Genomic DNA, 12,679 nt, shown 5'->3' on the forward strand with positions numbered 1-12,679 from the left:
TACCGTTATTAGAATAAACAGACGGACGGAACCTACTAACCGAACAGGCAGATCTTAAGCCCTTCATTTCACTTCAAATCATATCTCCCGAACTGCCTAACTCCAATCCTCTTTAAGTGCCACTTAAATGTGACCCTAAAGACTGTAAAGTCCGTAGTTCGATGTTCAGGCAGACAGTGGGTGAATTTGGCGTCGTACTCACCAACAGTTGATACACGATTACCACTATAATTGTCGTAAGAATTGTTGCATTTTCTAAGCTTCGGATTCAGTTTTTTGTCTTTTTAAAATGGTGTCGAGAATAATTTGCACGGAGCGCTCGTCTCGAATGCTGCTATAAGACCAGCACTGTCAACTTTTACTGGCAACGTGGATAAATTACCGTGAAATTTATCTACAACACATAGATTCGTTAAGCGGAGTATTAATCTTCCTCTGCTGCTTTTTTCATAGTGACATGGCTATGAGAGATGCATTTTTTAGCGGATATATCCTTGTTGTTACGTCAGCAGATCGAGTCTTTGGTTGAAGATTTCTTTATTCCTTATTTCCTCTAAGGTATCGTTTCGTATGCGATTATGAAAACTCGTTATAAAATCTGTTCTGCACTTCCCGTATTTATGCGCAGCATATGCGCCTATGTACGCGTTTATAACTATTTGTAGGCCTGCAACCATTGCCTTACGAGTTTTACTTTCCGACATAAACAACTTCAAATCAAAACTCCACATCGTACACGTAACTACGTAACTATGTAATTACATGCATATATATGCACATACGCGATGTAATATTTCTGCACCAGACTTTAAGTCGTGCATAAAATTATTTGTTCTTTTAATGTTATTTTAATCGTTTTTTTTTTTTCTTTTTCTTTTTTTTAAATAAAGTAAAACTGTTTGTAGTCAACAACCCACACGAAATTCTGTACAGATTTTTGCGTTTTTTTTTTTTTTTTCTTTTCTTTCGATGCAAACATTTAATCTTTTGTGTGGACTCGAAAATGAATGAATGAATTTTTGCTAAGCCGCGTAAAGTCAGTGATGCCGAAATTTGAAGAATATTAGCATTTTGATATAAGTTAATGCAAAAGATCCTACCGTACCCAAAAAGGAGATATATGTGAGGAATAGGTTTATTGGCAAACTAAAAATACATGAGGAAAACATGAATACTAGATCAAGAGCAAGGGGTATTCAGATGCACAAAATCATAATTTGTTTTCGACAAAATTATTCTGAGGGCTGAGGTTCGTTTGCGTTTGCCTGGCTACCCAAACAAATCAAACTAAAGTATATGGGGCTGCAAAAACCCAAGAGAAATGATCGAATTATCCCTCCAACCTTCCAATCGCAATGAATTCGATTTACGAGATGGTTGTTGGATTGGACTAGAGTTTTTCAAAAACAGCTGCGGTTTCGAACGAATAGATTATCGATTATCGGTGTATTCCCGATTGTGTCTTTCGGCCTAGACGGGGTATTTTAGATGTGAATGGCAGCATTATGCCGCCACCTACTACATACCGAGTTAGAGATTTATACCGAGACCTGTTGTGCGCCAGACCCGATATTAAGTAAATAAGTGAAAGAAGCCGCAAACCGCTTTTATTGGCCTATTGGCGAATATAAAAACTTTTTCACTCCTCTTTAGTCAAAACTGATCTGATAAACCCTCTAATAATACGTGATTACTGCGTGAACACTTACTCGAGGAGATAATAAAAACCCAAAGAAAAGGGAGACTGACATACATTTGGCGAATTTTGAATGCACATCAAGAATCCATAAAGTTTCGGTTAATTGCGAACACTATCAGTTAGGCTTGCGCCGTAGTTTGTCAAATCTCTTGTTGCTTATGTTACCGTTATTGTCAATACTGCCTTATCGATTTTCGCGAAGCATTTTTTAAATAACAGTGTTGGCTAGATATAAGCTTAGCAGTGGACACGACTGTTGATGAATGCCGAAATGTAAACCCATTCTTTCGAACATGGTTTTTCGGCGATTTTGAATAATCCAACTCCGGATGACAAATGGAAGCGGGAACGAAAATATGGGATAAATTGAGTGAAAAACTTATGCTCATCACAAAAGTGTTTATAAAATATATAAAGTCGTGACAGTGCACATCTTTTTCGATAAAAACTTTTCGTTTCTTTTCGAAATTATTTAATTAAATTTACATGTTATATTATTATTAATTAATTATAAGAATATGTAAAGAGGTCTATTATAGAGCTCTTATAAAACTTCATATTAAATGGTAGAAGCAAGAGAAGGAAAATTTTGTAAAGAATACTCTAAAGAAAAGTAAAGAGAAAAGCAAAAAATATGCAATATATATATATATATATATATATATATATATATACGTATATATAATATATTCAACATAATATACTTACACCCAAACCAGTTAATAATTAACGACAAAGAAAAAACAAAGACAACAAAAACAGGTTATAGACCTGTACTTGAAGCCGAGTGTCAGTACAGTGCACTCTATTCAGAACTTCACTTCATTTCGGTATGAGTGTATGCTGTCAAGCATGCAAACAACCAAATAACAGCGACATCATCTATTCTTTCTGCCCACACTCGAGGGTAAGATAAACAGAAGATAAAATCTTTGTTTGCGATCATTTGTAATGTTGGCTACGGTTACAAATATATTAATTTAAAAGTCATTTGAAATGGTTGATATTAATACTAATAGGAGCTTACGGACGAAAGAGAAAAAACATTCCAACAACTAACTAAAGCGTACAGTTTTGTTAAACGAGCAACTGCGGACATTGTTAATTATCTTGGGAATTTCCGTAGACATTATTTAATTACTGATCGTCTTAAAACTGATCCTTAGAAAGAATTTATATCTATCATAATATATATATATATATATATGTAAATGCATTTTTATATTCGTGAACTAGGCAGCGCTACGAGTTACAATCTTGTTAATACAATTTGCATTCAAATTTGAAAAATAAAACATAATTTTTGCTAAGCAAATATTAATGGAATCCGTTCTCTTTTTGTTTTTTGCTCCCTTTTTTTTTTTTTTTTGTAATTCCTTTTAATAGATTTGCATTCTATACGCCGTTTACTGGAACATGATACGAGCGACGCGATTTGCCCCACTTGTCGCATATCGTTTGATAAAGGCAAACGTCGTAAATTGATCGATACTTGCGGTCATGAGCGCTGCTACTCTTGTATGTTTCGCAACGATCAGTGTCCAATGTGCATGAAGGGTAAGTAAAAAGAAAAGAAATTACATTTTTTGTTTTGCAATCTAACTGAAAAATAAAATAAAATCCCATGCTATCTAATCATTAATTACTCATCACTGAAATTTACTCAAATAATATGAAATAGTTAAAGATGGCCAGAACAACACAAAACCATAAGCGAGTGCAGCATGCCAGTCTGCAATACCGTATCACGCATTTAACATACACATAAGCACGAAAATAAATTACAATTTACAAGATAAGAAGAGAGAGAGAGAGAGAGAGAGAGAGAGAGACACTTCTAAGCTTGCTAAGCTAATAGATAGTGGAACGGTCAAGTGTGATTGGTGCATAGTTAGAGATATCTATTGATTTCCCCGTGGAGAGAGCAGATCATTTTTGATCATGAAAAAGTCGAGTTGAAGCTAATTTTATGAAAAAAAGTTGCACAAAAGAACAACGATCACCGGAAGGAAGCAAAAACAATGAAAAACATTTGTAACTGTAAAGAATTACTTTCTTGCTTCACATTGCTTCACGTTGTTTACTTAAATTTAAAATTATCTAAGATCACCTTGTCCTTTGAGCATCATTCTGGTTCGCCTGCCATTTATGATAGCCTAACAGCACATATAGCATCACCTAGTTCCAAGATTAACTTATTCATGTGAATAAGTCTGCCAAAAGTCTCATTGTAATCGTTTCTAAAGGACACAAGGCGTAGTAGTAATCTTATGATTGCTTTGTCGCACCTGAAGGTACATCCACTCTACCGTCCTTTCTCGCCATTTTTGCGATCCTTGAAGTTCGAAAATTGAAAAATAAAAGTAAATCTTAGCCTCCGCGCTTTTATTGGAAAGAAAGCTTAAATATCTACTAAAACTAGAAAGGAATATCCACGACACGACAATGAATATTTCCAAAATATTCCTCACAAATAACACAATGGAAAACTCAAAACCAGATTTAATGATCGGCATCTACAATTCTCAAACGTTTTATACACTAAAGTCCTCTTTTCTTCGAAATAGGTTTTCAAAACTCGTACTTGAAATATTTTAAAAAGCAATTTAATCTTTTATGTATGTGTTTAAGCGGGTATTAGTGCCGCGAATGCTATGAGTAAGTAATTTAATCAAAAACATTCGCAATGCGAACGATAGCAAAAGACAAGAATATATTATAAGAGACATTAGAGAAATACATAGATGTTCCAGCATTTTGTTCAAACTTGAGATTAGATGAGTCTTAGGCACTTTGTGTGTATCTGTTATCAATAATTTGATTACTCGGCCTTTCATTTACATTATTTCAATGGGCCTTAATAGGTTCTTGACATGATTTTTGGAATTCTCTAAGAAGTTTGCAAAGAAGAAGCATATTCAATTCGAGAGTTTTTTTATGAGTCCCCGACATTCTATCCATTAGAAGCCATTAAAAGCATCCGTGTCAATGCAAGCAATGAGAATGAGAGAGTAAGCATACAAATGACTGTTAATTAACAGGCGTTACTACTGTTACTGACAACAGATACACAAAAAGTGTTTAAGATTCCCATTATCTCAATTTTGAATAAAAAGCTAGAAAATCTATATATTTGGTTGTCTCCGATGGAGGTTATACTTTATAGTTTTATGCTAAAACATGTAATTCTTTCTTACTATCTATCGTTAATATCGGCATATGTCGGCACTATTTGCCACATTAAGGTATTCCAACTAAAAAAAATATATATATATATATATATAATTTATGTATTTTTTTTGTTTATGGCTTCTTTTTATTATAAGAAAAATAAAACTCTCTAACCCTAAAAGAGAATATGAGCGAAATTTCAAACAAACACTATATAAAAATTCACACATAATTTAGCTGCCGGTTGTAAATCAATAGCAATAATAACCACAGCAATAAAATTTACATATAATCAAGTATCAAAACAAAACACTTTTGCATATTAAGCAATTTTTTCGCTGCTAGTACCCAGCACCCCAGCACGGTATTGGTAAATGCATATAGAATGCACAACTTGTATTGAAAGGTCGTGATAAACGTTTATGAATATGTATCTTGCTAGATGGGTAATATGCAAGTGTTTACTATAGTTTCGCAAGTGGATATTCAGACTTTGCTTTCAAATTACTTTTTACAATAACTAACGAGCATATATCGTTAGCATCCGAATTTCTCGTACATGTAACATACGATAAAATAAGCACAACACATATATACATGTTTGAATATAAAACAACAAACAACAAGTATTTATTGTGTAAACGTAATAAATAATTAACTCGACAACCTAATCTATGGATAAGAGGAGTAATAAAAACACCAAATCATATATAGAACATAGCCGATCATATATAAAAAGCAAAATATTGAATTATCATATATTTCGGAAAGCGATTTGAAGCTGCTGCAGCTTAATTCAAATCGAAGACAATTTTCCCACCATTGCAGATGTCTTCACTTTTGAATCGAACCTGCACAAAGACAGTGCTCCAGTCTCCTACCAAACACACACACACACACACACACCCCGGCTCCATTACTTGTAATCTTTCTCGACGATCGCCTTGGCAACACCTGTAGAACACATCCTCTGTCAGCAGTCAGATATAAAAAAAAAAAAAACCGAAAACGCTTGGATTCTTAGCACACTATGAAAGATGAATCCACCTCGGGAACCTGCACTTATTTCGCAGACAAAAAAAAAATCTCCCAACACACCTAGGAGATGGGGAAAAAAGATTCGTATTGGAAAATGCGAGCACATCTGCCCTTTTGTCAGAATAATGAACAAAAATAATGCATCAGCTTAGAATCTATGAAAGCGAGTTTTGCTTCCTAACCCGCGCAACGAACGTCTGACATGAATGCTTACTTATTGCTTAATAGCTTGAAGCATTCCATTGCTTTCCAAAAAAGAGATTTACCTCAAATGAAGGCATGGAACTTGCATGAAATTTTTTCTTCAGCTGAATATTGCTAATGAGGGTCTAATATCATTTCTTGAAGCCTATCTATTAATGAAACTGTGTACCGAGGAGTAAACTCGATTATGAAATCCTTGTCAATAGTTTTCTCGTGATTTGCACATTTAACATAGAGAGAGAGAGAGAGAGAGAGAGTTGGCATTAGGGATAAAGAGCAGAGAAAATTAGCCCATATGCTTGGAGATGTCAACAATAAATTGAACGATTATTGGCTGAATATTCTTATCAGACCCAGTCAGAATTGGCTATGGCATTGAAGATTGATCGATCAAGTGTTTCAGAGAGATTGCAAACTATTGAAATAGTTGAAAAAGCTAATAACTGGATTCCATATGAAAAGGTCTTTTGCATCAGATAGTCAGCCCATCACTGTAGATACATAATATATACATTTTTTGTTAATAAAAGAAGAGAAGGGAATAATTACAAGAATTCCGACCATAACGAGCCTGGATGAAGCCCCTCGGAAGGGCGTTACATACGTTTTGTTTTTATATTCAAAGTTACTTTTATATACCCTTTTGTCTCTGGCCTCATCTCGCAATCTTCTACCCAGATGCATGTCACCAATTTGAAAGCTATTAAGAAATATTGAAAAGCAATTGTCTTTTTTTTATCTCGTTGGTGATGTGCGTTTTTTGTAAGTTCGCAACAACACGTGTTACGGCAGCCTTATTCCAAATGTTAATCGCAATTAGATTATTAGAAATAATAGCATCATTTATTCTCAATAATGTGCGGAGCAGTAAAGAAACACGAACAAATCTATTGTGTGATAGATGGACAAAGATTGTAGCTGGACATGGAGCGTGCGTTCAATAAATAATCTTTTTTGGTTCATAAACAAGCAAAGGTCACACCGATACTCGCATTCAATATTATAATGATTGTAGAAATATTTTTCTCTCTAAGTAATTGTGTTTTTGTCCGTCGCACTATATATATATATACAAATATTGGATAAAGAACTCGACATAGATGATGTAGAGTTCATGCAGAATTGTCATTTCCGTAAAACGTACAAACAAATACAGGTTTCTTGTTCACGACTGGAATGATGGGTTTTATCCGTAAAGCAAAAACCTGGCATCATTTACACTGCTAAGCCGTTTTGAAGCAGATCTATATAGAGGTGATTGAATTCTGTATAGAATTGCATTTGTACTGCGAGTTTTGTGTAGAGTGCGACAAAGACACCAGTACTTGTTTCGTATAGTTTGCATATTAGGCGTACAACTGCGAAGCAATAAAATTTTAGACACTTGTCTTATACCCATCATCGACGAATGATATGTTCGTTCACTTTCTCAAAACGTTTGTACACAATCTGAACGAAGCTATGAAGAACCCATAAAGTAGATATATTCTTGATCAGTATCAAAGTCTGCGTTGATTTAATCATGTCCGTTTGTCTTGTTGTTTGTCTTCTTGCGGTAGGCATTCTCCTGATTGCAAAAATGAGGACAACAGCTCAACATTTTTCAGAAACATTGAAAGCTCTAGGCGTAATCGGTCCAGGCGCACGTCCACCGTGAAACGTTAAGTGCGAACGCCTCATTTTTCGAAAATGAAAATAATTGTGGATTTGTGTTGTTGTGTTGCCTTCAAACTACAGCAGATACAACGATAAAAACTTGCACGTATATTTTGTAATTGATCCTCCAGCATCTGCCACGAAATGGAACAAATGACCGCGCCTACTCAGCATTATAGGGTATCAAAATTTCATATTTTTGTCAAAATGCTTGTAATATCCTGAAAGAAACTTCGGAAGCCCTCTAAAGTATATATGCTCGGTTATTAATCAGTGTCAAGTCCTGGATGCGTCAAACATGTCGGTCTTCTTGCCTGTGAAAAACGACCGATAAACTCGACATGATATTCGAAAATCGTCCCAAGAAGATTAAATTGAAAGGTACACTAAATCATTGAGTAAAAACAATGTCGTACTCATTACTGCAACAATAAATATTTGTACATTCTACTCTAATGGGAAGGGGATGGGACTATAAAAGATTCGACCACAGACGAATGCTTTATCTCTTTTTTTATTCTTAGTGCACGCGATATCAAAGGATAGGGAACAAAAAATTCTTTAGTCGATCTGTCATTTATCGCAAATGAAATCATAAACGAACCTTAAGGTACAATGCACAACTGCTACACAAGCACTGTGCACATGCTTGCAAGTGTATATTTGTCATCGCATATGTATACATGTGTGCGTTGTAATTAAATTTACAACAACGGCTAATTAACCGGCCTCTGCCTATTGGGAACAGTACAGTTGAATTTTTGTGGAGAGTGAACAGCCTCCAATTTAGTGAATCAGACTGACTACGATAAACTTTATTTTAATAAAAGGACAGAATTTACAGTAAAAGTATATCATATATATATATATATATTACATCTTGATTAGTATTTATGCCTGGGGTTTAATGAAGGCTACTGCTTTGAAAATAATAGGTGCTTGCATGTGTATTAATCATTTTCTAGAACCTTTTTCACATCTCAACAACAATATTGGTTTGGCAGCGATCCAATCGAAACCGCTTGCCAGCCATGGCATGCTGCACCGATCTGAACAGGTAGTAATAAGAAGGCGCCCTGTCTGTTGAATACGCTGGTTGCGGCAGAACTTTCCATTCCAACTGCAACAGTGTTTCCTTTATAACTTCTTGAACGTGCGGCCGAGCGTTGTGCTGCATACGAATGACTTTGAGCCTGTTAACCGTTATTGCTGGTCCGTCCGCTTCAATGTCGATATTGATCGCTAACCTGGCCTACCCCATGACTTTTTGCGCTTGGGATTGCCGTAGTAGAAACTTTTTTTTTTTTGGCTGGGAAACAATCAAAGTGCGATGAAACGGCTTGAAATGGTATTTTCAATCAATGACAGTTGATTCGTCGGCTGCTAAGTTTTGCCAAAAGTTCTTTGAGAGTTTGAAAAGAGTTTTCGCTCCAGAAATTTTCCAATTCAATGTCTTTGAACTTTTTTGATCATCCAGGCTCTTGTCCGTCACCACTGTCGAACCGTTGAAAGCAAAATCGGCAAATGGGATATGATGGAGTAGCCTCGCTATTTGCTTCTAAAAGTGTTTGATGGGCTTCGACAGCGGATTTCTTCAAATCAAGCAAGAAAAGTAAAAAATATCGAAAATGCAATTTTGAGGGTTGGATGATTAACGTCTGCATACACTGAATAATCCAATAACGCTAAATGGAAAAATGTTATTTTACGTAGAGAAAGGTCAAAATTATCGAATCTAATCGTTGGGTACATTGACACTTCGCACTACTTTATCATTTCCCCCAATACATGTCACTGATCATAATACATGCAAGTACTTAAATTAAACACTTATTTCGCTTAAGTCCGAAGACATCGGCTAAACTCAGAAGCGTTAACTAACATCCTCTGGGAAAGGGGACTATCTAAATCGTTTATTGGACTCAACTATGCCTGAATTGTCAGAAGAAGGACAAAACTGAGCTCTGTTGAACGCCTGAACGCATTTGGTACTTTGAGGTAACTATAGCGATCATGAATCTCTCCCATCTGTCAGAAAGGAGGAAATCCAAAAGCATATTAAATATATCACACTTTGGATATTCCTTATGTCCCAGAACACAAACAATTACAACTTTCTCGCACAAATTTTCCCACCGCAGCTACGAACACATTATTCTCGGTGCTGGCAGACAAAGTGCCTAATAAAATATCCATCTTAGCCAGCATTCAGATAATTCCCGCTCGAATTTCATGATATTGTAGTAGCTTAAGTAGCACTGGTGTTGTTATTCTCAAAACAACAACAACAATTGAATTTCGTTTTTTGATTGATACCTTTTAAACTTCTCAAAACAACAACAACAATTGAATTTCGTTTTTTGATTGATACCTTTTAAACTCAACATTGGCTTGAAAAATATCCTGAGAATTCTTCTCCGTCGAAAATAACAAATTTACCGATTATTTGTTGCTTTATATATGACATTCGTCATCAAGATCCCGGTAATACTAAACGCGGTGGATGGCCAAAATGGATGGCCACACCTTAACGAACCTCTGCAAACTGTCCTTGATAATCGAGAAATCATCTTAAAATAGTCGGCTGACATCTATATCAAAAGGTGCGAATACTCACATTTTTGCCAGAAATTTTGGGGTCAGAAGCTGTTTTCCATTTACGGTATTTACGCAAATGATGTGCCGCAGTAGCAAAATTGGATGAATTGAAATTCGAATTGGCGCATCGTTTATCGTATTTTTCAGGTATGGTTCTCGACTTGGGTCTTGGCAAAGCGTCCTATGGGCCCTAAAGACGATCATGTTGACTCTTAGAAACCATCGATTGATCGAGTTGGTTTTTCTCTCCTCATTGTGGAAAAATGTAATCTGCTTGAGAGGGAACAGGCTCCTTCTCTTCGTTACACCCTCTGGCCGTGCACCTCTCCGCCAGGAAGAATATATAATAAAATCCACCTTTGGTAATGCTATACGTGAATATATAAATGCGGGGAAAATGATATTTAATTCAATAAATGAATTCTTTCGCCGTCTTCGAGGCATATTGAACGGTTTTGTGGATAGTTAGCAACCATTTCGCAGAATAAAAAGTTCGAATCGAAAATGGTAAAAAAAATAAAAAAAATAATAATAATTAAAACTGTTAACATTTCAGCTAAAATAACAAACAACATCTTTATGCAAACGTAGAGTCATTTATTTTTCTCAGTGTAGATATATTAAATGTTATCCGCCATTAAGTCAAACTTATCGCACATTTGCATACCTGCAGTACATATATACTCTTGAAGCATTTATTGTGCCTTTTTCTTTGTTTCCCTTAACATTTTTGTAAATGTGTTTTCATTTTTATTATGGTGTACAATAATGAGAGTACGAAATATGTCTGAGTTAGTTTAATAATCCCGTTTTATTTGCCATTCAATTACAGATGTTGACGGCAACAATGCTCAAGGCTATGACACAGGCATCGGCGGCTCAACATCGACAATAGTAAGCCCTCTGGGCTCGCCTCAACCCCAACTGCGATCGCAAGTGCAACGCACAAATGCAACCGCTTTGGCTAGATATATGCAGGTGAGTTTACGATTTTTAAATGGACTAACAAATGCAAGACTTTACTCATGTAAATGATTAAATGACATGAATGCATAAACGCGTTATGCATAATTCTTGATTATGCACTTAAATGTTTGAAATCGACAAAAAAATATATATATGTATGTATATGCAAAATAAAAAAAATACATATATTTTTTAAAAATTCTTTTAATGCTTCACTTAATAATAACCAGCATCGGCACCGGCACTTGAACGACTTGGAAACATTAATTCAATGTTGCTATGCAATACAATAGCATATAAAAACATGAACTTAAACAAACCTCGCGTCGCTCTCGAAGCATCATACAATGGAACGCTTATAGAAATATAGATATATAATAGATATATAATATCTATATCAGTTCATTTTGTTTTTCGTATAACGCTTTTCCATGAATTCGATTACGTGTACTGTCGTTAATATCGACGTACTGCTTAATGCATTGCAGGGGAATACAACTCAAGATCGCTTAGAATGACGTCTAATTGACCTGAATTATTAATAGCCTAATTGAATGTACGATCCGGTAATGCGAGATTGACTAAATTTATTTACCGCTCGCTTACAACAAACAAAAACATATACATTTTACATTTCTTCTGGACCAGTAGAGTAATCCCACACTGTTCAAATGTTCAATCATAATGTGCGTATCAAACGAGGGTGTTATGGAATATCGCGATATTGACATTAGCGGTGATATTGCAAAATGATTGATAAGAATCGATTCAGAATCGATTCAGAAATAATAGTGTGGATGAAATAAGGCGAGAGATTAATCGTTTCTTAAATGATTTACTTACATACCAGCCACACCTACAATATTCATTTATATATGCCGATGAAACGTAAGTATATCCACCACGTGCATGTGGTAACTGGTAGAGGATTTCCAATGAATCGAGAAAAGTTTGGACAATATCATGGAAGAGTTTAAAGTTATATTCAAATAAAAGCAAAGCCATTGCTTCATTACATGCACCAATGATTATGCTTTTGATTCTTTGCATAGCATAAAAAGGCTGACGGTTAAGACGAGATTCACTGATCTGATCTCCAAAATATAAGGTTTAAAAATTAATTCTCGCCAACGAGCTGATGATCACAATAACTTTATGATTACATGTAAGCATAATGTTTTTTGGAAACTATGTTCTCTGAGCTGCTCAGCCGAAGGTCAGGGTTGTGTATTCCTTACAATTTTTATACAAACTTATCGCGTAATAAAAATTGCTCTCTATCCGATAATGGATTTAAGAATAAAATTCGATATGATATATATATAAACAGAACTAAAGTACACAGAC

General features: G+C 35.2%; 1 protein-coding gene across 8 annotated transcripts in view; it reads left to right on the forward strand.

Moving 5' to 3' along the window:
• The window catches only part of LOC119632247 (protein TANC2), a 106,026-nt gene that overhangs the window by 54,408 nt on the left and 38,939 nt on the right, over positions 1–12,679 (forward strand). For all 8 annotated transcript variants that reach the window (XM_038025060.1, XM_038025061.1, XM_038025054.1 and 5 more), the window contains 2 exons: positions 3,086–3,256; positions 11,199–11,344. In XM_038025060.1, the coding sequence (XP_037880988.1) occupies positions 3,086–3,256; positions 11,199–11,344 (317 nt within the window). The remainder of the gene's footprint in view (positions 1–3,085; positions 3,257–11,198; positions 11,345–12,679) is intronic.

The sequence above is a fragment of the Glossina fuscipes genome, unplaced genomic scaffold (genome assembly GCF_014805625.2).
Source record: "Glossina fuscipes isolate IAEA_lab_2018 unplaced genomic scaffold, Yale_Gfus_2 1, whole genome shotgun sequence".
NCBI classification, from domain to species: Eukaryota; Metazoa; Arthropoda; class Insecta; order Diptera; family Glossinidae; genus Glossina; species Glossina fuscipes.